This window comes from Aspergillus chevalieri, chromosome 1, assembly GCF_016861735.1.
Source record: "Aspergillus chevalieri M1 DNA, chromosome 1, nearly complete sequence".
Classification (NCBI taxonomy): Eukaryota; Fungi; Ascomycota; class Eurotiomycetes; order Eurotiales; family Aspergillaceae; genus Aspergillus; species Aspergillus chevalieri.
Window position 1 is genome coordinate 1,137,688 of NC_057362.1, and position 24,801 is coordinate 1,162,488.

Here is a 24,801-nt window from a genome sequence, read left to right on the forward strand (position 1 = left end):
TTATCGAATCTTTTACACATGATTTCAAATAAGTGCAATCCGGCTTCACAGAAGTAGCTAGCCTTACAAGGGCACATCGGTGTTTTGGTCTAGATCGCACGGCCTAAAAATAGATAACATTCTGATACGAAACACCGGGTGCTTACAGCTTAGAACCAACAAGAGTTCCACCATCCAATGCGATGGTCGCGCCGTTCACAAACGCGCCGGCACGGCTGCTCAGGAACAGACACGATCCAGCAACATCTTGGGGAGTGCCAATCCGGCCCAATGGGATACCCGCTTCGATAGTCTCTCTGTAAGCCTCCAGTGTAGCAGCCATCATCTTGCTTTGAAATGGACCGCAGGCCAGCGAGTTGGATCTGTAGAGAACAAAGAAAGCAGGGTTAGCAATGTGGATACAGCCGGTGACATGGGAAACACGAACGTTATGTTTCTTTTGCCAAGGTGATTGGCCAGCACCCGACTCAGGTGGTGCAGGCCAGCCTTGCTAGCACTGTATGCGAAGGTCTCAAGTGCCGGAACTCTCAATCCATCCACGCTTCCGATGTTAATGATCCGGGCGGGGTCGCCAGGAGTAGCGGCCTTCTCCAATAACGGCGTAACGAGTTTTGTAATGTCGAAAACACGGTGAAGGTTCAATGTAAGGACCCTAGACCAGGCAGAAGATGGGTATTCATCGTATGGGGCACCCCAGTTTGAGCCGGAATTGTTGACAAGGACGTGGAGCTCTAGGAGACGGGTCAAGTCAGTCGAGTTTGTCGCAAACGCCAATCATATAGCCAATAATCGAGGAACTTACTGCTCTCTCGCTTCTTGAGCTCCTCCGCCAATCTCTGGCATTCCTCCTCCTTGTAAAAATTTGCCGGGATGGCGTGCGCTTTGCCCTTTCCGAGCGCATTGAGCTCCTTTACCGCTTCGTCGCAAGACTTCGCATCACGAGACGAGATGTAAACAGTAGCGCCGTTGCTCACAAATCCCTCAGAGATCATGCGACCTATGCCCTTCGCACCACCGGTGACAAGCACCACCTTGCCCTGATAATCGTCAGCTAATGATCAAAAAGCATGGCGCCTGGATAACACGAACCTTGACGTCAAAGAGACTCTGAGCGTCCATTGTCAAGTATTATAATTCTGAGTGAAATATAGAGAAGAAAATTATACTCAAGAGCAAGAAGAGCAGTCAAGGAGGATGAAAATGGTCCATTTCGTCAAGAGACCATTCTCCTCATGGTCCAGCTGCTTTTGGAGTAGCCGGCGACCGAAGGCTCCGCAGATACCGAGGCTCAGGGGACAAGGAACAAGAGATAATCCGAGGTTATTACGCTATTCCTTTTTGGGAGCTACCTAGGGCTGATATGTCAGGGTTTTGCGGGGCAATCTCCCTGGCAAGTAACCGCCTACGTTGACGCGCCCATAATAACAATTCGCTCGTTTCGGCGTCTTTTTTTATTCGCTCAACCTCCTTTATCTTAATTTATACATATTATCGACAAGATGGAGGAGCTACTGAGCAAGCATCGCAAAGAGCAAAAAGACCTTCAAGCGCGCATCACGCAGAAGAAAAAGTCCGCCACCAAAAAAACCCGCAAAGGAATCAACGATGAATGCGACCGAATTCAACAGGAGCTCAATGAGAAGCAGCGCGCAGAAGTCGCATTGGTGAATGGCGAGGATACTGCTGGAGTTGATGGGGTCCAGGACCTCAGCATTGCAGACCCTGTCGACGAAGACGGAGAGAAGAATAGCTCGAACGACGCCCCCAAAGACACCGGTGTCTCCGATACCACTTCCTTTTCGACTCCTTCGCAACAGCCCCCCGCGTATACAAGAAAACCAAACCGACAGAAAGCCCGCCTTGCTCGACGTGCAGCGGAACAAGCGGCTCAAACAGAAATTGCGCATGAGGAGGCCGCTAAATTGACCGATCACCGTGCAAACGAGAAAGAAGTCATGGATGGTGTATTTAAGCAATTCAATCTTAAGGAGATTGAAGTGAACCCCGACGGACATTGTCTCTACTCCGCCATCGCCAATCAGTTAGACGAGTCAGGACTCGGACTGAGACCTGATCCGAAGAGGATTGCCCTTCAATCCACTACGGAGTCGCGGGTGGAGACAGTCTCTTCTCCAAAACATGACGGCTATCGCGCCATTCGAGCAGTTACCGCCGATTACATCACTGGGCATAAAGATGATTTCGAGCCATTCATGGAGGAGCCTTTGGACCAATATACTCGGAAGATCAAGCTCACGGCCGAATGGGGAGGACAGTTGGAACTGCTAGCGATTGCCAAAGCCTATGGTGTTGATATCAACGTCATCCAAGGAGATGGCCGTATTGAGAAGATCGAGTCTGGGGACATGGAGAGCTTTGATGAGGAGGAGAAAAACAAGCGTGTTATCTGGCTGGCTTATTACCGACACACTTATGGACTCGGAGAGCATTACAATGCGCTCACCAAGCAAGCTTAAATACGACGCGAAGTGTGCCTATTCAATTCCTCGAACCACACCGATCTGGCTTCGGTTGAGCGGCACAAAGAGGCATAGCTCCTGGAAATCATATGTTGAGCATGTGCGAGGCTAGACGTCGACGTGATATCGCTACAGCGGGCCTGCGCTACATTGCGTTGCCTACACGCATTTTCTGCCAAAGTTGACGGGAGTGTCTTCTATCCCGTGCGCAGGCAGATCGCCGCAGTCGTGTGACGGTCTTGAGACTTGTGACCTCTATCTCTACAATCACCATGCCTATTTCCGTTTCAACATAACTGAGAGGTATGGGTGGGTTATATGTCTGGTATATACGGCAACCCCGGTAGTAGCTAGTGACGTACGCCGGGGCATAATATCTGTATCTTGGCCTGTCATACACATAGATATCTGCATTGACATAGAGAACTGCATATGATTACAGAGTAGCCGAATGGGCTTTAAAGACCTCATGCTCTTCTATCAAATAAAAGCACCTCTGACTCAAGCAACCAACCTTCTCACTTACCTTGCGGGCTCCATTCATCATATCTTTGCGCTTCATAGAGAAGTCTATCATTGCTTGCTATCTAGTGTTCTGTCCACGAAATCTGCGAAACCCATGAGACAGCCGCTACCCTTACACTTGCGATTCGTTTCGATATGGATCCCCACGCAGATGAAATTTCCAAGGTCATCTGGGCCTGTCAAAACAAAGCAGCATAGCAATTAAATATAGAATATTGTGTACTTCGCCTCAGCTTTTCCAAAAAAAAAAATTGCTACACTCGGAGAGGCCCCATCAGACTTCATACTAAAGCTTAGTCTCCGACCCGAGGCCCCACTGGCCCCAACAGTGAAAATTCTCCATAAAGGCTTAAAAGGCAGTAGGAGAACATGGAATGTTCGTTTGATTTTGCAAGATACTTTGTACTGGCTTGTTCAACTATGTAGGCATGAGGCTCAAAATATTGATCTGCAGATTCCTCCCAGTACCAAGGATGATACTCGACCTCGGCTACCGAGATGCTCCTTGACTTGCCGACGTTCAGGAAAAGAATCCACGGATGGAGCGGCACATGGTTCCTGACCGATGATTGGCATTGGGCCTTGCATCAAGCAATTTCGAGATTCACGCGAAGAGTCTTGCTAAGGTTTCCGCGGTCTAAAACGCATTTCCGAACCATTCTTTTGTATGGAGTACGGGAGTAGTGGTTGTGTAGAGTGGAGGGGTCGGTATTGCTAATACATACAAAAATGGCGTTATTCCGCTGTCAGGGTTCTCAGGTACAGTTACCTTTGTAGTTCTTAACTTCGATATTTTTGATATTGGATGACAACCGGGGCTGAGGGGTACTTGCCTAAAAAGACTCAAGTTTCAACAGTGGAGAGAACGTGACTGACGCCTTCCCTTTTCGGGTAGACGCAAGAGATAAGGACCTTCTTCTTAGATTCTGTTCGAATGTTTCCCTTTCTCTCTCTTCTCTTCTCGGATGAATTCTCCCATTCGCTTTTATCCTCTTTTCCCCTTTTATTGACATCCATTTTGATTAGAATACATCGGCACATCTTCATACTTCTTCGTATATCGCCATTTTCGTCTGCAGAAAAGCATCGATTACCTTGCTGGTTGCCGGTTCATCCTATTCTTTCTTCACTCTATATCAGTCCCTTTAGCGTTCTGTCGCCGTTATCAGTTTTTCTCTTTATGGGACCATCGATCATCGAAGCTGGAATACGGGAGCTGCGACTATAGGAAATGGCTTCTAGTATGGAGGAATCGAGACCGCCCACTGCGGCACCGATCGACATCGAACAGCTACCGGCACGAGATGGGGATGAAGAAAAATCCTTGGATCATAGTTCGCCGGCAGTCGAGGGCAAAGAGCACGACGACCAGTCGATTGGACCAGGTCCTACCGTGGTGCCGAGATTGAAACGTCGAGGGCTCTTCGGACAGTTTACTCTACTGGCAGAGGTCGAGAACCCCAAGCTGTACCCTAGGAAGACCAAATGGTTCATCACGTTCATCGTTGCGGTAGCAGGCGCCACAGCTCCCATGGGAAGCTCCATATTCTTTCGTAAGTAGAGCGCTTGTTGGATAGAGCTTGCTGTCGTTGTTCTGGTCTAACTCGATATATTAGCCTCTCTGGCCCGAGTGACGAAGGAAATGCATACCACAACCACCATCACCAATTTGTCCATCTCCTTGTACATGCTTAGCATGTCCATATTTCCGCTATGGTGGTCTTCGTTCAGCGAGAGACTTGGTCGACGAACAATATACATCGTTTCGTTCTGCCTCTTCGTGGTTTTCAACGTCCTTTGCGCCATCTCTCATAACATTGTGATGCTCATCGTCATGCGGATGCTCAGTGGTGGGGCCTCAGCATCAGTCCAAGCAGTCGGTGCAGGAACGATTGCTGATCTTTGGGACACACATGAAAGAGGTCGAGCAATGACTACTTTCTATCTCGGCCCGTTGTGTGGTCCATTGATTGCTCCAATTGTTGGTGGTGCCTTGGCGCAACGGTGGAACTGGAGAAGTACGCTATGGTTCCTTGCCGCTTACGGTGGCTTGGTCGCTGCGTTTATCTTCCTTGCGCTGCCTGAGACGTTAGCGAAGCGGAAAGCTCCGGCTATGGTCGAGAACATTGAGCAGCCAGCGCCAGTGGAACGTCGATTGAGCCGAGCTTCTTCCAGACAGGTTGTTCAACTCACGACAAAGTGGCTGAAGATGTTGAAATTGGTGTTCTTGGATCCGTTGAAGATTGTTCTTTACTTGCGATACCCCCCAGTTCTCTTGACAGTGTACTATGCAAGTATCACATTTGGGTCCCTTTATGTGTTGAACGTCAGCATCGAGCACACGTTTGGATATGCCCCTTACGAGTTCCCTACTATTATTGTTGGTCTTCTCTACATTCCCAACTCGCTCGGCTATGTCGTTGCAAGTACATTTTCAGGACGCTGGATGGACAGTATCATGCAACGCGAGGCTAGGAAGGCTAATCGATATGACGAGGACGGCAAGTTGATCTATCGACCCGAAGATCGTATGCGCGAGAATGCCTGGCTCGGTGCTCTCATCTATCCTGCCGGCTTGATATGGTATGGATGGACCGCTGGCGAGGGCGTCTTCTGGCTTGTTCCGGTACGTTGAGTTCGGATCGTCAAAAGAGCCTTGCGCTTGCTAACTTATTGTGCCTGCAACAGATGATTGCCAATTTCTTCTTCGGGGTGGGGTCCATGATTATCTTCGGTATGGCGACCACGATGTTGACGGAGTTTATGCCAAAGAACGCATCTGCGGGCGTTGCACTGAACAACTTCATGCGGAACATCTTTTCGTGCGTCGGATCCTTGGTCACTGCACCGATTATAGATGCCATCGGCAACGGCTGGCTCTTTACGATCCTGGGCCTCGTTGCGTTTGCCAGCAGTTCAACCCTATATATCATGAGAGTCTTTGGTCCCCGCTGGAGGAAGTCTATGGACGCTCTCACGCAATGAGCTCTCCTGTCCTTGCACAATCGTCGTGAAATCCTTATTGTGGTACCTACTTGACCTTGCTTGGGTCCAGGGTACGCTTGGTGCATTTTAATGATTGGTTTAGACTGGAATGAGTATCAGACGATCTAAAAGGCGATACGAATAAATTTCAAAAAGAAAAAAGAACGAACACAAGCTAACGAATATCATGTTGCGCATAACAGTCATGCCAGTTGCTATCATTTCTGTTAGCGTTTTGGGCGGCGTTTCTTGTTTTTTTTTTTTTTTTCTTTTTTTGTCCTGCATAATATCTTGGGCGCTATTTGGGTTCCGTTGCATGTTTTATGATCAATTGAAAAAGCAAGGGCCGGTGGCGTCTGGTTTCCGGCTGTCTGCAGGTTTAGCAGGTGGCTTGAGGATACCCAACGTGATGAGCGGTTATTTTTAGTTTTTATAATGCAGAATGAATGAGACTAGCTTGCTGGGCTAGTATGGTAATTGAAGATTACGGACATGGATCTTCCTAGTTGTAGGCTGATTGATATTCGGTCATTCAGCATAAAATGAAAATGATGATGTTGGTGAGAATCGGTACACATGGATTGGGCGCCTATAGATCTGAAGCCTCGGATTGCCACTCGCCAGTATTATAGCTTCGTACGATTTTGACAGCCTTCCTTTTTCTTCCATTGCCTTCGTGAAATTCCATGAAGTTGGTTGACAGACGTCGTGTCGTGTACGGTGGCAAGATAGAGAGACATATGGGATGAACTAAGATCATCCTATAGCAGCTCTGTTAATTATTTGTGGTTTGAACTCTTGCAAAGATGTACATAGCACTGCATGGTGTGCATTGTCCAAACGGAATTCAGAAGTGAACTGAGGCCACAAGTAGGAGTTAGCATGCGGGATACCGGCACATGCATTGTATCGGAAACAGCACTACGAGCAAGTATCACTGCAGAGCATCATTGGTATATCCAACATTGTAGATCACGATGGTCTTTCGAACCCTGTATATACTCCGTATTCTGTGCTTGTATGCTGATTGATAGCTGTGGTGATGGGAATCAGTTCCCAAAAGGGTCGATGTAGATCACGTGGTGCTCCATTCACCGCCTCATTCTGTCATTTTCGCTTCATCTTCTGTTCCCTTCACGTCAACAATTTTCATTCTGTATGATCTCTCGCCATTATTATGGCTGCTTCTATATGCAATGAATTACAGATGCACAGAATTGACAATTTACTCATACTGTGATGGCGCCACTGACACCTAAGCTGCAGACAGATCTTGCTTCGAGGGACAAGTCATTGGGGGTAGTACACACGACCAGGTTACCGTCTTAAGGTGGATCAAGATGAGATGAGATGATGAAACCAAACACAAACGGACACGCTCTCTCTAGTCCCAGTGATCTGCTCGTCAATTGACCCATTGCTGCTAACTGACCCGGATTCCTAGTTGCTGAATTGTCCATCCAGACGGTTCCATCGCAAGTGGAGCAACATTACAATTAAGTACGGTACTGGCGAGTCAGGATACACGCCTCGTGGTTATTATTGCCCTCTAATCCCTACAATTGGGTGGGAATATAGACGGCGGATTATTGTCGCACTGTTTTCTCCATGGCTGTTTTTACCGCTGCTGCCCACTGCGCCAGCATTGGGCAGAAATTTCCAATTCCCCATGTCTGACAGTTTCCGGGTCTCCGCTCTTCGATAGCTACATACCAGCCTCTCGATTTACTCGGTCCTGATTGCTTCGATCTGTGTTTTCCCATTGCTGGATCTGCGAGACATGCCTCATTTGTTTCTCGCTTGTAATCAATCAGCTTACGTTCTGTACTACCTTATCCAGCAACACACAGCATCCTCTGTACTCGGAAAGTACTCCGTGCATGCAAAAACAGCAAAAATTACGGATCAGTTGCACTCCCCCACCCGCCGGCATACGCTATCCTGCTTTGAGTTTCTATGCTGCCCGCCGGTGGCCACTGCTTGCTCGGACTATCAGCGCACTGCATATCGCCTTGCAGATGGGCTGGTCGTTTTGCTCTCGTCGCGACCTCCATTGAAACACTCGGAGGTACGTATCAGGGTTAAAACTCCCCCAATTGTCTAAGCCCGTGAGACGTGGCCCAATAATTGCACATCCCGTTGGGCAGTTCGTTTATGACGGCCCGGGATTGCAGTCCTCCTCCCAGAGCACACTGCAACTCCGGCCCCGTCATGGATCCCACTCGACTGGGTAATGGACAAACAACAATACGTCGCCTCGCGTTTGGCCTTTAAGCGGAAAGCTCCACTTAGTTGGCGAAGAGGTGGATGCCCGTTGCTTATTTTCTCTCGGTCCTCTTATACATGAATCGTCTGCGACCTTTTTGGCTTTCTTTTTATTATTGCACTCTTATCTCTCTTCTCACTTTGCCACCCATTTTCTTTTTTTTTTTTTTTTAATATCGGGCCTCGTCCCAATTCCCTGTCTAGCGCCGGGCAGATATTCCTTCATTTCTCTTTTTTTGGTCTATAGTCTTTCATTAGTTCTCCCTCTTCCAATTACTTGGAATAGAGGAGCCTCGTGGTCTCATGCTACGTCATTAATCAATCGAGGACATGGCTAAAGGTGGAAAGAAAAGCAATAGGAAGAAGAGTATCAATAATAAACAACTGCTCCCGGTAATAAACGACAATAACCTACCTGTCTCTGAACCCACCTCCGACGAGAAGGCAATTGTGGAAGATGGGGTCCTCGGTCCAGTATGCACAACTTCCCAAATTTGAATATCAAAAAGTCGCGAGTCATTACCAGACCTTCGATCGTCGTACTTTAAAATCCTCATTATATCCTGTCAATTCCACCGTTTCTCGTACGACTCGTCTGACTCCAGAAAAGGACCAGGGCGATGGCGATGAACCTAATGGGACGGAAGATGCCCCGGCAGGAGATGACGCTGCCGCGCCGGATGCTGGTATGTCAAGTCTCTTTCTTTCCAACTGTTGTTCTGTTGTGACTGATACCCAATGCGTTCAACAGAAGCAGCTGAACATTCGACACCACCTGAGGAGCCAGCAGAACCAGTCGACGAAGAGGTAAAGCCGGAGAAAGAAGCATCACCCGAAGAAGCCAAGCCTGAAGGCGAAGACGAAGCCCAACGTGACGAAGCAGCAGCCGAGGCAGAAGAGGCACCTGCGGCAGACGGTGAGGACGCACCAGTACCAGAAGAGGGTGCCCTCGATGGCGAGCAAGGAGGACAACCTGCGGAAGAAGTTCCTCAAGAAGCGAAGCCAGCACCGGAGCCTGGTGAGGATGCACCACCGGCGGCAGATGAAGCTCCCGCAGAAGAGAATGAAGGTAAAGGTGACGGTAAGCGTGTGTTCACTCCCTAATTTTGAAGTCAGCTGATTATTCACAGGAGAAGAACCAAGTGCAGAAGAACCCGCTGCCGAACCTGCAGGCGCTGAACCGGTCGCCGATGCGGAAGAGACCCCAGCGGATCCTCCTGCGGAAGACGAGCCAGCGGCCGACAAAACTGCCCCTGCTAATGACAATGCTGCTGCGCCTGAGGAACCCGCCGCTGAAGACCCTGTGGCCGAAGCCGAGGGCGCACCCGAAGGTGAAAACGAGAAGGCCGAAGAGCCCGAAGAGACACCAGCTGAGCAACCAGAAGGCGATGAAGAAGACGCAGAAGAACCGGGGCCAGCATTTGAAGAGCCCGCAGAAGCCGCTCAATCCGAGGAGTCTGCTGCTCATTCGGGACCTGCTGGAGACGAAGCTGAAGCCGAAGCTGCTACGGGAGACGGTGCGGATGAGGTAACCCCCGAAGAAACCCCAGCAGAGGAACCGGCTGCCGAAGATAGCCCCGAAGAGCATCCAGCTGAAGAAGCCCCGGCCCCGGCAGAGGAAGCGGAACAAACAGCGGAGGAGACGACTGAAGAGGAGACGTCAGGTGGATCGGCTGATGAATCTGGTGAGGAGCCAGCAGACGAACCCGCCGAAGAGACCGCTGAAAAGGCACCTGCCGAAGAATCGCCTCCTGAGGAAGAAGCAACTGCAGCTGAGGAATCTGCTGAAAAGCCACCTGCTGGAGATGTTCCAGCGGAAGAGGCTCCAGCGGAAGAGGCTCCAGCGGAAGAGGCTCCAGCGGAAGAGGCACCTGAGGAAGAACCTGCGGAAGAGCCTGCACCTGCCGATGAACAACCAGCTGAGGAATCTGCTCAGTCTGCTGAAGAAGGTGCCGTTGAGGAGTCCGCTGCTGAGGATGTACCTGCTGACGAACTTTCTGCTGAAGAGGAAGCACCAGAAGAAGAACTCGCTGAGGAAGCTCCGGCCGAAGAGCCCGCCGCCGAAGAACCGCCGTCTGAGGAGCCTGTACCCGAAGAGGCTGAGCCCGCTGAGGAAGCACCTGAGGAAGCACCTGTCGAGGAACCATCGGAAGAAGCTTCAACTGAAGAAGAGGCTGCTGATGCAGAGCCTGCCACAGAGCCGGCTGAAGAACTGGCTAAAGAGGCTCTTGCCGAAGAGCCCGAAGAGCCACCCGCTGATGAGCCCGCTGCGGCAGAAGAGGCGTCTGCTGAAGAGCCTACACCCGAAGCCCCAGCTGAGGAGCCAGTCCCTGAAGAAGCCCCGGAAGAGGCTCCTGCCGAACGTGAACCAGCACCTGAGGAGCTTGCAGTTGAGGAACTGCCTGCCGAAGGAACGCCCGCCGAAGAGCCAGCTGAAGTACCTGCACCAGAAGAGATACCCGCCGAAGAAGGTCTTGCCGAGCCTACGCCCGAAGAACCTGCAGCTGAGGAACCGACTACTGAAGAGACTCCCGAACTCGCGGCGGAAGAAGCTCCTCCGGCTGAAGAGCCTGCGCCTGAAAAACCTGTGCCCGAAGAGCCCGTCCCCACTGAAGAGCCACCTGCTGATGCTGATAGTGGAGAATCATCTAAGGGCGATCACCTCACAGAAGCTGCGGTCGCTGCGGGGGCTGTGGCTGCCGGAGCTGCAGGAGCTGCAGCTATACATTCTCGCAGAAAGAAGCGACGCTCTACAGATGTGGATGGTGAACGACGCCACTCGAGGAGCTCATCGTATGGATATCGCGACCTTGAGCGCGGCGGCAAGGGTGATGGTAACTTAATCACGAACCGATGGGTGAAGGCATTGGGCGAAGCCAAGAGACAGCATGAAGAGAAGGCCATCAAACAGGAGGATAAGCGACAAAAGCACAAGGTCGCCGTTATCGAACGGGGCCGCCGGTCTGAGGAGCGGGAACGCGAGCGCGAAGAATCGCAGCCAAGGGAGCGAAGACGATCTAGGCGTGCTTCGCGCTCTGAACGAACTGAACGAACTACTGGGAAGGAAAGCGTCGCCCTTGAAACTAAGTCAAGACGTCGGAGTTCAGTCAGCTATGAACGGGACTTAGCCTCGAGACATGCGATGTCGGCATCTTCAGCACCGAAACCTCGTGCATTTTTGAAGTACATGAACACCGAGTCCGACACGAACGGTCCTTTGCTCATGATAAACGGCCACAAAGCCTCTGCCAACGTGCGCTACCATGACCACAGTCATGGAAGTCGCCGGTCTTCGAAGAGCTATGCCCATAGTCACGCCCACAGCCATAGCCATAGCCATTCGCGCGATGAGGGAAGAAAATCTCTCGAACGCTCACATTCCACCAGATCGCGTCACAGCAACAAAGGTGATAGTGAAGATGAAGCCGCCAAACGAGAAGAACGCGAAGCACGACGGGCACGCAGGAAGGCCGCCGAGGAAGAAGAGAGGAAGCTCAAGGAGCAGGAAGAGCAACAGAAGCAGCAAGAACAGCAACAGAATGAAGCCGAGGAGAAAGAGTCCCGTCGTCGCCGGCATTCGGGAGAGAAAGAGCACCGTCATCGCTCTCATCACCATCGGAGTCGACAACTTGAGACTCCTCCGCCTCCGCGGCCATCGAAACTGAGACAGATTCTTAAGGCTACTACTGTTGTGGTTTGTTGAGCTGCTTTGTTTCTATGTATTCTTTTTTTCATTTCTACTTTCTGTGTGAACATTTATTTTACTTTTTAATATTTTCTGGTTTCATTTCTGTTACTGAGTTGTGGGATTTCTGATTTCTGATGACTGATGTACGCTACAATATTATGTATGAGTGGGAGGGTTAAAAATGTATTTTTTACAATGAAATCGGATTCTTGCGCTATACTGGTTGAACTGGAATGACTGTTTCCTGCCCATAGTCTTTCTCACATACAGTGTTTGGTTATACGACAGGAATAGCCATGCCATCGCCTCTCGGATCACTACCCGCACTATACACCAGAACTCCATCATCATAGTGAGACCTAATAATCTGTCCCCTCCCAAACATACCCCTCTTCCACCCCTCCAACACCTGGATCTTATGTCCCTTTTTCTTCAACCCCTCAACAGCCTTCTCACTAACCCCTTCCTCAACAAAGACTGTCCGGTCCATATCCTTCCCGGGCTCTGGAGACGTAGCCGCAAGACAAATCCGTGGTGCATCCAGAGCTGCCTGTGGGTGGTACTTGAACGCTAGCATGTTTAGCAGGACTTGCACGTGGCCCTGGGGCTGCATGAACCCGCCCATAACGCCGTATACGGAGTGCAGCGAGCCATCTGTGGAGTTCGTGATCATGGCAGGGATGATGGTGTGGTAGGGTCTCTTGCGAGGAGCCAGAGCATTGGGGTGTCCAGCTGTAAGCGAGAAGTTACATCCGCGGTTCTGCAAAGTGAACCCGCAGCCCTGGGGGATGATTCCTGTTCCGAATCCGGCGTAATTGCTGTTAATGAAAGAGATGCCGTTGCCATCCTTGTCAGTTACGGCGAAGTACACTGTATCGCAGTGGTTGTGTGCGGGACTGCCATGGTCGAGAACATTGGATGCTTGGTCTGGATTGAAGAGTTTGGCGCGTTCAGTCAGGTAGCGCTGGGAGATGAGTTCTTTTGTTGGGACTTTCTCGACGTCGGGGTCTGTGACCCACCAGGAAGCATCTGCGAAGGCGATACGGAGACTTTCAATCACGGCGTGTAGGTACTCGGCCGAGTTGTGCTGGTCCTCAGTGAATTGTGGAATTTTGTGTGTGCGTTCGAGTTCCTCGAGGATTCCCAATGCCATCAGGGCGACGATACCCTGTCCGTTGGGTGGGTGTTCCCAGATTTCGACGCCGTGGTGGGCGCCGTCATCCGTGCCGGCACGTTGGTTCTCCACGATATTCTGGCCACTGAACTTGAGCGAGATAGCGTCCGTTGCTTGAGTGCCAGCTTCCGCGTGATGCTTGAGGTCATCGAGGGAAATGTAGCCTCCGAGATCCTGGACCACCTTGACTATTGCCTCTGCGATCCGGCCCTCGTAGAAACCTCTCTTGCCTTCTGCTGCTAGAGAGCGGAAGGTCTGGGCTAACGTTGGGTTCTTCAGGATATCTCCGGGCAGAGGGCTTCTGACACCATCTTTGCCGTTGGGGTCTGTCTTGAGCATCTCCCGGAAATTCGGGGATGCATTGCGGAGTAGGTTCTCGCTTTCTTGCCACTGTCCTTAGTCAATATCATATCAATCTTCATCAAAATAAAAAGAGAAACTCACAAACGAGGAAGCCAACTCCGAAACCGGAAACCCCTCCTCTCCCAGCTCAATAGCCGGCTTCAAAATCTCCTCCAATGACAACTTCCCACTCCCAAACTTCTCAATTGTATCAATCCACCCTGCCGCAGCACCGGGAACAGTCACCGCAAGAGCACTGGTCATGGGAATACGACCACCCTGATTCTCAGGCGCGATATTCAAGTCACCTCGGACCTTCTCGAGGCTTGCATTGCCGGCGTAGCGGCCAGAACCATTAAGAGAGCCGACCTTCTTGGTTTTGGCATCGTAGTAGAGACAGAACATGTCACCTCCGATGCCAGTGGAGCTTGGTTCCGTGATGTTTAATGCCGCTGCTACGGCTACGGCGGCGTCCTGAATGTTTTTAGTATATGTCTCGAGGTAGGATGCAGTGGACATACAGCAGCATTTCCGCCCTCTTTCAGAATCCTCTGTCCCGCAGCCGCGGCTAGAGGCTGCGTGCACGAGACAATGCCTTTGGTACTATGAACGGTACTTCTCCGGCTGGAGAACGGGACGAAGTCCGCATTGAGTTTGGAGTAGACTGCTTTTGAATTGAGCGGCATTTTGATATCTGATTGAATGTCAATGGTCTCTTGGTATTATTGTAATATATAGCGAAGAAGGAAAACAGGGAGAAACGTTGGTGACTGGGGGTGGATCTATCACTATCAGCCTTACCCCGCTGGGGGGATCCTCTACTTTCCCTCGGGAAGACGGAGTTATACCTATCTCCGACTTTGTGCCGTGATACCCTAAACTAGAAAAATCTCGACTTCAGATTATCTAACGAATACCCCGTAACTAGTTTGTCGAACAAGGTAAGTCTTCTCAAATTGGACGTCGTTGTACTTCAATCCTCAAGATGAGATAAAGCTGTTTACACTCGGCAATACCCGTCCAAAATGGCATGTACTTGTTTCGGCTACGTGCGCCCTCTGGTGACATCGTTACGCCCTGCGGGGACGTCTCCAATACTGAGGATGGGGCTAGCATGAACTCTGAATGTGGTTGTCACACGGGTTTGGGGTAGGCCGAATATTCTGTTTCTGTGACAAACTACTCTCCTGGCACTCCAACAGAGCGTCAATAAGACCAAGGCAATGTATCAGTCAAATGCATATCATTCTTCATCTATTCGTTCAACTTTTCCGGTTTTCGTTCATTGATAGGTCAAGCAACATGAATTATTGGTTGGCCGTAAGATAGCGGTCCCAACCACGCTAGCCCTGCTCAACCCCCTTACAGAGTGTTCACCAATCGGCGCTCCTTCCGTAGGGCCCGGAGCTTAGTGCGTGCTTCCTCAAGAGGAATCATAACACCCTGCTTCTGAGTGGCCGGGTCGTCACGGTTACGGATGTTGACGGAGCGAGACTCCTTTTCTTGGGCGCCGACAACTGGTTGAAATGTTAGAAATAGACCAAATATGCAATAAGAAATGAGAACACATACCGAAAATGAAGTTGTACTGAGCCAATTGTCCAGTACGGATCTTCTTCTGCATGGTGTTACCGCTGACGTCAATGTCGACGTTCAGCTTGTCATCACGCAGGAGTTGCTGCAGTTCCTCGACGTAATCGTTCACGGCAGGCATGACGGGGACAATAAGAATCTGGCGAGGGCTGATCCAGAAGGGCCACTTGCCACCAAAGTGCTCAATCAGGATGCCCAGGAATCGCTCGAAGGAACCAATAATGGCACGGTGGATGACGACGGGACGGGCACGGCCAGGACCAGGCTCGTTGGATTTGGTCTCACCCTCCTTCGCCTCTTCCGCACCGGCCTGGGCCTTCTCGTGAGACATGTACTCGAGCTTGAAGTTGATCGGTGCTTGGTAGTCCAGCTGGATGGTGGCACACTGAAATTCTCTCTTCAGGGCATCAGCGATGGTGATATCGATCTTCGGTCCATAGAAAGCGCCGTCACCCTCGTCGATGGTCCAGTCGCTACCCTTGAAGTTCGACATGGCCTTCTTCAACTGCTCTTCGGCGTAGTTCCACGTCTCAACCTCGCCCAGATACTTCTCAGGACGGGTAGAGAGCTTCAACTTGAAGGTGAAACCGAACAGGCCATAGATGGACTGCAGGAAATCGAAGAGGCCCTCAATTTCCGAAGTGATCTACATATTGTTAGTATTATTCGAATGGATAGCAGATTTGAGGTCTTTCGTACCTGGTCCTGTGTACAGAAAATGTGAGTGTCGTCCTGCTGGAACTTACGAACACGAGTAAGACCACTCAAGGCACCTGAAGCCTCATTACGGTGCAAAACACCAAAGTCTGCAATTCTGAGCGGAAGCTCTCTGTAACTGCGCTCGCGGTGTCCGAAGAGCACAAAGTGTCCAGGGCAATTCATAGGCTTGAGCGCCCACTCCCTCTTCTCAACGTCGAGCTTGAACATGTCGTCCTTGTAGTGGGCCCAATGACCGGATGTCTTCCAGATACCGACATCGTACATGTTCGGGGTCTGGACCTCCTGGTAGCCACGCTTACGATATTCCGATCGCAGGAGAGACTGAAGGGCATTGAAAATCTTGGTTCCGTTAGGCAGAAGGAAGGGGCAACCGGGGGAGACTTCGTCGAAGAAGAACAGTTCCTGTTCCTTGCCGATTTTGACGTGGTTACGCTTCTCTGCCTCCTCGAGGAATTTCATGTGCTCATGGAACCGCTGCTTGTCGGGGAAGGCAACACCACGGATACGTTGCAAGGAGTCATTGGCTTGGTCACCGAGGAAATATGCGGAAGAGTTCTGTCCAGGGTGTTAGCGGTCGAATCCACCTAATAACCTTCGGACCATATCAATAAATACCTGCATGATCTTAAAGTTCTTGATCTTGCCGGTGCTCTGAATGTGAGGACCCCTGCACAGGTCAACAAGAGTACCGCACCTGTATACAGTACTCTTTTCACCCGTCACCAGCTTGTCGATGTAGTGTAGCTTATATTTGCTGTACGCAAACATCTTCCTAAGATCCTCCTTTGTAACCTCCAGTCGGTCGAAGCTCTGCTTTTCTTTCATGATTCGGTTCGACTTGCTCTCGAGGGGCGGCCAGTCACTCTGGTTGACGACACGGCTATTTTAACGTCAGTCATCGCAACGCAGACAAAGTGGCGTGTTAAAGGCAGGTTTGTTGCCAACAACATACCCGTCCGGCATGGCCATATCATAGAAGAAACCCTGGGGTGTAGGCGGACCATGCGAAAGAAGACATCCATACTGACATTCACAAGCCTCACCCAAGCAGTGTGCGCTAGAATGCCAGAACACCTCCCTTCCCTCTGGGTCATCGAAAGGAATGTAGGCAACTGTGCAATCGTGTTCCAAAACTCGACCCAAGTCGTAGAGCTCTCCATCAACCTTTCCGATCACAGCATTGGCGCCCAACTCTTTCGGAAGATCCTTGAGGAGTTTGGCGGGGGTGGTCTCCCAAGCTTTGGCCGTAACGGTAGTGGTGGTTCCATTGCCGAGGTCGACAGTAATGTTGATATCCGGGTGCGGCTTGTTTTTGAGCTCCTCGAGATGTTTCTGCCACAGTTCTTCGAAGAAATTGTTGCGCTCGACGATAAAATCAGGGAGGGCGTCGGTGTTCGACTGCTTCGCATCCGCCTTAGCGGGGTTAGCCTCCGCGGGCCTCACGGGCAGATCATTCGAGCCTTCAGCAGCCATCTCTATAGTCACGGTTTCGGAGGGGACCGATTTAGGAGCAAGAATGAACTGTATGGAGGGGTGACTCAATCGCGGGCGTTGCGCAAATCCAAATGAGGGACGGAAGGCGGTGAGTCACGTGGGAGAAAACTGCCCTGGCGGCTAGCGACACTTTACCGTTTCTAGCCTTCCACCCAACGAAAACTTCTCCGACACCCGCTCCATCCAATTCAATCGCATATACCAACTCAAGTCATCATGTCTTTTCGCGGAGGGGGCCGTGGTGGCTTCGCCACCGGTGCTAATCGAGGAGGAAACTTTGGTGGTCGCGGTGGTGAGCGAAAATTCAGTCGCAAAAGTCGTCTTGAACTCGGGCTAACGAAATTTTCGTCGGACAGGTCGCGGAGGCTTCCAGCCGTCGTTCGGTCCGCCCGCGCAGGTTCTGGGTAATTATTATGCTGTTTTTAAACGGTTTGAATTGTTCCAGGGCTGATATATGTGCAGAGATGGGAAGCTTCATGCATGCGTGTGAAGGCGAGCTCGTTTGCGAATCGATCAACCCCAAGATTCCGTACTTCAACGCCCCCATCTACCTCGAGAACAAGGTCCGAAACCACCGAACATGAAGTGAATACAAGCGATCATTAAGGCTAATGCGGTTTAATAGACTCCCATTGGAAAGGTCGACGAGGTCCTAGGTCCCATCAACCAGGTGTACTTCACCGTTAAGCCTCAGGAGGGCATTGTCGCAACCTCTTTCAAGCCTGGTGACAAGGTTTTCATCGGCGGTGACAAGCTCCTGCCTCTGGAGAAGTACGTTGTAGTCCCTCTTCAATCTATCTCAAGTTGTTGCTAACAAGTCCTCTTAGGTTTCTTCCCAAGCCCAAGCCCCCACCGGGTATGGATCCCAATCCTTTAATTTACGATTTTAACTAACATAGTTCTAGGTGCTGCGAAGCCGAAGAGGGTTACCAAGCCTGGTGCTCGTGGTGGTGGAATGAGGGGTGGACGTGGTGCTCCCCGCGGTGGCAGAGGCGGCGCTCCCCGTGGACGCGGAGGTTTCGGTGGAGGATTCGGAGGTAGAGGAGGTGCCCCCCGTGGCGGAGGCTTTTCGAGAGGCGGCGGCCGTGGAGGTCGCGGCGGCCCTCGCGGCCGATTCTAAGCAGTCACTACCACATCTGCTGCTACTGTCTTATTACGGCGTTTGGGGAAATTGGGAGCTCTTGCAGGAAACTTTTTGTCCTTTTGTGCATACTAGGAAAAGTGTTGGTTGCTTCTGTGTCAAAGCTATAGAACATACTGGCCATTAGTGTACGCAGTGTCAATCTATAATGGTGCTTCTATCTGAAGAAATACGAAAAAAGTCTGGCGACGGAGGGGGTAACTATTTCCCGTGACCGCGGCTAGTGTATGTGGCGCAGTCAGCCACGCCTGCTGCCAATGACGTGGGTATCCGCCAGCCGTAGAATCTGTGCGTCTTTGTCAACACTCACTTCACGCCAACAACTTCCCGCCTTTTTATCACTGCATCTCCACCGGAGTCCACCTCAATTCCAGGACTCTTCTTTCGCCTCTTATTGTTGCTCTTCTTACCTCTGTGTCTATCTGAGCATGTCTCGCAGAACAACAGCCATGTCGTCGAGCAATTCTTCGAATAGCGGTAAACCGGCCTCGGGTGATGGTGGTAGGCATCCCCGTTTTCGGCTGGACAATAGCAGCAGCTAATGATTTGCAGGCCAGGAAAAGCAGAAGATGCTGCTGTCAGCAGAAACAGGTCATTTTAGCATGATCAGGTTAGCTCTTTATGATTCTGCTACTGTGCGCTCAGTCGGGTTTGCTGATCCAATTGTTCAATTGACAGGGCCCTGCATCTCGCTGATTTGGTCACTGAGCTCAATGGTAAATACACTGGATGATATCATTTATACCTTCCGCGTACGTTTGCTAACAATTGTGCTAGGCTTCTGCGGAGGCAAGTCCTTTTTCAAGTGATTCCCCCTATGTTTACGTCCGTCGCTGACCGTTCCGCGAGCAGTCATGTCTGTTTTCTCGTCCATGCGATACTGTTTAGGAGAGCCGACTGATTACGGCAACATTTGGGCCGCTCTTGCTTTCATGCCTTTTGGATTGTTTTTTGACTTCATGGATGGAAAAATTGCAAGGTGGAGGAAGAAGTCGTCTTTGATGGGACAAGAACTTGACTCGTTGGCGGATCTGGTATAATTCTCTTTCGGCGCTAGCGTTCATTTCATTAGCTGACTCCTCATTTTCCTCATTATTCTAGATCTCCTTCGGCCTCGCACCCGCTGCCGCGGCATTCGCACTCGGAGCTCGCACACCGGCCGACCACTTGTTCCTGACTTTCTTTGTACTTTGCGGGCTGACACGCTTGGCCCGTTTCAACGTGACCGTCGCAGTACTGCCCAAGGATAAGACTGGCAAGTCGAAGTATTTCGAAGGCACACCGATCCCTACGACGCTGTCTATCGCTTCGCTTATGGCATACTGGGTTTCGCAAGGTTGGATTCTCGACGATCTTCCCTTGGGTGTTGTTGCGCAGGGCACGCCTTTCGAGTTCCATCCAATTGTGTTGCTCTTTGTCCTGCACGGTTGCTTGATGGTCAGTAAGACAATACATATCCCCAAGCCATAATTGGTTAATGGATGCTTGTCCGGTTCAGACTCTCCCGTTCTCAGTTGGAAGATGTTAGAATATACAGAGGGAGGGAACCTGAACACGAAAGGATACAAAAGGTGGACACAGCGCATCTATATTGGAAATAACGCAATTTATGGAATAAATTGAATGCATCAACTGCATCGTTGCATCAACTGCATATATAAGGGAGAGATGATTGCATCGGAACTCATGAACGACCGAGTAGAGACCGCATGTTTGGTAACACAATTATCTAGCCCATGTGGTCCTATGGATAGCAGCCCGAGACGATTCTCAACTACTGGTTCGGATGCTGATTGATTGTATATGTATAAGTACACTTACGTATCAATATATCTATCATTCGTTTGAGTTCAAATGTTGTAATCCCAGGAGCAGTCGAGATCCCAAGTCCTGTAGCCTGGTACTCGGTACGGATAGCATTTTCCGTGGGTTGGTTCTTTTGCCTTTATCCGTGTCATGTTGGACAAAGGAAAAAGAAAAGGAAAGGAAAATTACCCCTGTTCTCTCCATCAGGGCGATAATTCCCAGCAGAGTACCGAGTACAGCTAATGTGGGACAGGGCACGGAGCTGTAGCGTACAAGTACGGCGCATCCCGATTGACCCTGACCCAGAAACAGAAAAAGAGTAAAAAGTTAACTCAACTAACATCAAGACAAGGCTAATCAACGATTGCCAAATGTTTCTGTTTGATTCTGCATACAAAATGGACAAATATAGAAAGAAACCGGGGGCTAGTCTCTTCCTTTTTGGGCGGGTGGAGAGAAAAGGACCGAAGATCGACTGTGCGAATCAGGGTCCAGACCGGACACTGGCTCCAGTGGGATTCTAGACTTGGGGTTGTTGGGTTTAATTGCTTTTGGGGTGTTATTCTGTTCTCTCTTTTGTAGTACAAAAAAGGGTACTCCGTACTATTGGAATTATGCAGAGTATGGGCATGTTCTAATAGAAGGGGGAAAAAGTACGAACGATGCTGACTCGCTGACGAAAGTACAAAGTACAATACACGTATACAGAGTTGTAACCTGAGACATGCATGCAGTTGGGATTAAGCTTAAAGGATTCCTGTCAAAGGATTGGGTTGATGGATTCTTATATGGGGAGCATGCCGGGCTAAGGTTGGAATGAAATGTACGTGTCACGTATCGAGGGTTTGCGATATGTTCGCTGTCTGTATGGAGTACTTCTCCGGAAGAATCGGATATGTCTGGATATTATTAATTGAAGACAGAAAAGAAGAGGAAGAAAAATAACAGCACACATCTTCATCACTTGTGCATAAATACAAGTAGAATTAATGCCTGAGGCTACATTTGCCATCGGAATCTTTTCCACCTCCTTGGACAGCAAGCGAAATTGCAATAGGCGCTGAACCGTTATTTGTCGCCAGGCACAAGACCATTTACGCTTTTAATTTGGTGCAGAGTTTGAGCATCCTTGGATACTCTCTACACAACATCTAGGAAAAAGAAAAATGGACGGGCATAACAAGTCATACATCGCAGTGCACCTGTACCTGAGCGGACCCATAAATCAACCCTTATTGGTCCAATAATTACACCATCGTATCGATAATACCGAACCTGTAAACACCTCGGGAGCTACCGCAGCGAACCCATGGATAATATAGAAAACAAAGCAGAGTCACAGGCAGATGATCACTAGTATATGTATCCAGTGGTAGGAATCTTTATCCATTTAGCAATGATTTCTTTTCGGGTCAGGACAAATGGTCGTTGAACAAAAAGCAAGGCGCTTTTGGTCGGGAATTGATTGGTTATTACCGGGAAATCGACGGACAGCTCGGACAGCAGGGATCAACTTGGCCGTTTGAGGTGACACTGGTGAGTTGTTTGCGAGTGTTTGTAGGGAGTATGTTACAATGCTCCAGAGTACTTGTATGGCATATTTGAGTCTATCCTTTGGAGTAACGAATCGTTTAACTACGAGTGCATAGCAAAGTGATGCCAGTATCCGTACAGTACAAGAGTAAACCATAGTTATGCACATTACTCATCAGTACAATTGTGCAGACAGTGATGACGAGTATCTTCCCCTCTTTTTATTTATCGAGTGCCGCCCTGGCGTGTCACACCAGTGCCCCCATCATTACCTTACTGAGTAAAGCCCAGCAGCCCGCGTGCCTCCAAGTAGCAAGGATCGCCTTCACACTTTTCCCCCTGGGCCGTCCATGCATCGATGATTAATCGCGTATCGTAACCTCGTACCACAGATCACTCACTTCTGGGTCAGGGTCAGCCGCTCGGCTGGTAAATTACCGTAATCAAACCAACCCGGGCATTCAGGGCGAAGAGATTCCCTTCATTTCCCCTGCTTCCTCGTTCTCTCCCTCTCTCTCTTTCCCCTTCCAGTCTCTCTTTCTGCTCTTTTTCTCTCTTTTTGCTTTCGCTCCTTTCTCTCCCTTCCTTGGATTTTTTTTTCTTGTGTTTTCCTTTCCCTGTTGGGTCGATGGTTAATCATTCTTCAACTTACTCATACTCGCTGACATACGCACACATTCGCTTTACCGCGCCAAATAGGGAGTCTCTCCAACCTCCTGTCGCCCTCTAATCGCCAATACTAGGGTGTCCTCTCCCTATTGTTCCCTCTTTTCAACTTCTCATCCTCCGCACAAGGTATCCGTTGTCCATTTCTTTTCGACTCTGCCGGCTCATTTAGGGTGATCGGTCATCCTATTTCTTCGGGATTTAAGGGGAAGCCTTGGAAACGACTGGTCCTAGAAGTCTGTCTCCGCCAAAGGGACCCGGACCCTTCCCTCTGTTCCTCCCTTTCATCGATACTTCCTATCGTCACCTACCCTCCGGATCGCTCCTCTCCCCCTTATCGCTGTTCATCGAATTAATTCCATTGTCGACGAGTCCCTAATCGCCCCTACGACGCGGTTCCCCGTCCCTGAGGAATCCACGGTTAGCACGACACAAGGTCCAAAGGGTTACGCGGGTCGTCCCTGGTCCTTTATTGGCGGCCAACACAAAAAAAAAAAAAAAACAACTCCCCTACGCGTGGTGTCCGAATTAACTCCCAGCCACCATCGATATCAATTCGATCCGTCCTAACACACCGGTTCGATTGTATATACATCCGGCAAGATGAGGTTCTCGACGATACGCTCCGCTTTCCTCACTTCGACGCTCTTCTTCGCTGCCAGTGTCCCTGTCATGGCAGCGGATTCGTCCTCCAAAGGTTGCTACAGTGATGCGACGCCGTTGGAGGATCAAGGACCTTATACCTTCCAGAGTTCAGGATACTGTAAAACACAGTGCACAAAGAAAAATAAGGCTGTGTATGCACTGTACCAAGGTTCGAACTGTTTATGTGGAGATGAAATCCCGGCATCGTCGAAGAAGGTTTCCGATGATGAGTGCAACGTCTCTTGCAACGGTTATCCTTCTGATAAGTGTATGTTCCCCTCATATGAAACGCATGGTACATGTAAACTGACCCTTCTCGATTCTAGGTGGTGGTGATAACGCCTATGCTGTTTATCTGACCGGCGAAAGTGATAATGTCAAGACATATGGATCGTCCAGCTCCACTGATAGTAGCTCATCGACTTCGACCGATGGTACTGTTGAGACCTCTGGAGGACACACCGTCGTGGTGACCGCTGCAAGCGAGACTGGTGCAACTGGTGAAAAATCGAAGGACTCGGGCCCCAACACAGCAGCCATTGCGGCAGGTGTCGTGGTAGGTGTCGTCGGATTCTGTGCCCTGGTGGGTGCAGCTTTCTTCCTCTGGCGCTTCCGGAAGCGCAAGGGTATGCAGAATGAATACGCCCGCAATGCCCACATTGACAACTTTGGCAAGCCCAAATCCACAAGTTCCATGTCGGACTCGAGGTTCGACGGTGACTTTATGGCTCAGAGGCGCCAGAGCAACGGCAGCATTGATGACGATCAAGACTTTTCGCGTCGGATTCTGAAGGTAAAACAATCTGATTCACGGGCTTAGGGATTAATACTGACTTTTGACAGGTGACGAATCCCGACCGATCATAAGTCTGACTTCATTTTCGGCATAATGACGGCTGTCTGCGCCTTTATTTTGTTCTATAAAAAGCACCACGAACCGTATATGTCACTTTCCTCTATTCGAATCCTCACCTTCGCTTGTCCCGATATTTTCTTTCCTTTCATTTTCCTTAATTTAACAACCACTTTATGAGAGCATCACCTACTCCCATCGAATCATTCAGCGCGGCGTGATGATATGTCACTGTACGATATATTCAGAATCAGGCTGTATTCGAAACTACCCCGGATTGCACCTTCCATACCCATCATCGAAGCCAACACGGCCGCTGTCATGCATGGCTCGAGGGAACCGAAGAACCCTTGCATCCCACCCGGACATTCGAGGCTACACTAATTGACGACATATCAAAAGTGCTTGCTGTATAGATAACGGAGGGTTCAACAATCTTGCCATTTCTATTTACTGGGAGGCATGTCAGGGGTTTTGTATTGTGAAATGGCGTTTAATTTTGGTCGAATATTTGTGTATTTTTTTCTCTTGTGGACAGAATTATTACCCTTTGTTTATTATCAAGCCGGTTTTTATTGATTCCCTTTTCTCGTGTTTGTCACCTCTAGTAAAGCAAATCATTAGCTGCTATAGGGGTTGTATTTGAGTGAATAGGTCTGCAGCAACGTGAGAATGTCTAATACCGATATGGTGCATTTTGATGGAGTTTATTTATAGGTAAAGTTGCTAAAGCCGTTGGCAAATGGTCAATTTTGGACTTGTGCTGTGCGAATAAATGACGATATATGTAAGCATGCTCTTATGCGGTAACTACCGGATGTGCATTCCTCCAAATTGACCAACTCATACTGCGAAAGCAAACAGATGCGATGAAATTGCTTGAAATAGCAG

The 24,801-nt window shown here is 49.9% G+C and overlaps 9 protein-coding genes across 9 annotated transcripts; 6 read left to right on the plus strand and 3 right to left on the minus strand.

The window, feature by feature from the left end:
- Positions 1 to 142: 142 nt before the first annotated feature.
- ACHE_10406A (short chain dehydrogenase/reductase family) lies at positions 143 to 1,119 on the minus strand (the record flags this gene model as incomplete). The annotated part of the gene is made up of 4 exons (XM_043278920.1): positions 143 to 362; positions 428 to 731; positions 803 to 1,037; positions 1,090 to 1,119. 4 exons carry the CDS (start codon positions 1,117 to 1,119, stop codon positions 143 to 145), a joined length of 789 nt encoding a protein of 262 aa, XP_043131526.1.
- A 380-nt stretch (positions 1,120 to 1,499) lies between these two features.
- ACHE_10407S (deubiquitinase OTU2) lies at positions 1,500 to 2,477 on the plus strand (the record flags this gene model as incomplete). The annotated part of the gene is made up of 1 exon (XM_043278931.1): positions 1,500 to 2,477. The coding sequence occupies one exon, from the start codon at positions 1,500 to 1,502 to the stop codon at positions 2,475 to 2,477; it is 978 nt and encodes a 325-aa protein (XP_043131527.1).
- Positions 2,478 to 4,236: 1,759 nt separating this feature from the next.
- Positions 4,237 to 5,990, plus strand: ACHE_10408S (MFS transporter; the record flags this gene model as incomplete). The annotated part of the gene is made up of 3 exons (XM_043278942.1): positions 4,237 to 4,558; positions 4,622 to 5,631; positions 5,694 to 5,990. 3 exons carry the CDS (start codon positions 4,237 to 4,239, stop codon positions 5,988 to 5,990), a joined length of 1,629 nt encoding a protein of 542 aa, XP_043131528.1.
- Positions 5,991 to 8,585: 2,595 nt separating this feature from the next.
- ACHE_10409S (PE repeat family protein) lies at positions 8,586 to 11,958 on the plus strand (the record flags this gene model as incomplete). Its single annotated transcript, XM_043278953.1, has 4 exons — positions 8,586 to 8,729; positions 8,866 to 8,941; positions 9,007 to 9,336; positions 9,386 to 11,958. The coding sequence occupies 4 exons, from the start codon at positions 8,586 to 8,588 to the stop codon at positions 11,956 to 11,958; spliced, it is 3,123 nt and encodes a 1,040-aa protein (XP_043131529.1).
- A 262-nt stretch (positions 11,959 to 12,220) lies between these two features.
- On the minus strand, positions 12,221 to 14,145 carry ACHE_10410A (gamma-glutamyltransferase family protein; the record flags this gene model as incomplete). Its single annotated transcript, XM_043278965.1, has 3 exons — positions 12,221 to 13,507; positions 13,562 to 13,933; positions 13,981 to 14,145. The coding sequence occupies 3 exons, from the start codon at positions 14,143 to 14,145 to the stop codon at positions 12,221 to 12,223; spliced, it is 1,824 nt and encodes a 607-aa protein (XP_043131530.1).
- Positions 14,146 to 14,821: 676 nt separating this feature from the next.
- Positions 14,822 to 17,245, minus strand: THS1 (threonine--tRNA ligase THS1; the record flags this gene model as incomplete). Its single annotated transcript, XM_043278976.1, has 5 exons — positions 14,822 to 14,976; positions 15,032 to 15,698; positions 15,752 to 16,327; positions 16,388 to 16,652; positions 16,725 to 17,245. 5 exons carry the CDS (start codon positions 17,243 to 17,245, stop codon positions 14,822 to 14,824), a joined length of 2,184 nt encoding a protein of 727 aa, XP_043131531.1.
- Positions 17,246 to 17,482: 237 nt separating this feature from the next.
- On the plus strand, positions 17,483 to 18,386 carry GAR1_1 (H/ACA ribonucleoprotein complex subunit GAR1/NAF1; the record flags this gene model as incomplete). The annotated part of the gene is made up of 6 exons (XM_043278987.1): positions 17,483 to 17,558; positions 17,623 to 17,670; positions 17,729 to 17,829; positions 17,892 to 18,037; positions 18,094 to 18,122; positions 18,172 to 18,386. The coding sequence occupies 6 exons, from the start codon at positions 17,483 to 17,485 to the stop codon at positions 18,384 to 18,386; spliced, it is 615 nt and encodes a 204-aa protein (XP_043131532.1).
- Positions 18,387 to 18,835: 449 nt separating this feature from the next.
- CHO1 (CDP-diacylglycerol-serine O-phosphatidyltransferase) lies at positions 18,836 to 19,877 on the plus strand (the record flags this gene model as incomplete). Its single annotated transcript, XM_043278998.1, has 6 exons — positions 18,836 to 18,908; positions 18,960 to 19,017; positions 19,086 to 19,123; positions 19,185 to 19,196; positions 19,260 to 19,441; positions 19,509 to 19,877. 6 exons carry the CDS (start codon positions 18,836 to 18,838, stop codon positions 19,875 to 19,877), a joined length of 732 nt encoding a protein of 243 aa, XP_043131533.1.
- Positions 19,878 to 23,015: 3,138 nt separating this feature from the next.
- On the plus strand, positions 23,016 to 23,924 carry ACHE_10414S (WSC domain-containing protein; the record flags this gene model as incomplete). The annotated part of the gene is made up of 3 exons (XM_043279009.1): positions 23,016 to 23,325; positions 23,384 to 23,850; positions 23,901 to 23,924. 3 exons carry the CDS (start codon positions 23,016 to 23,018, stop codon positions 23,922 to 23,924), a joined length of 801 nt encoding a protein of 266 aa, XP_043131534.1.
- Positions 23,925 to 24,801: the final 877 nt, after the last annotated feature.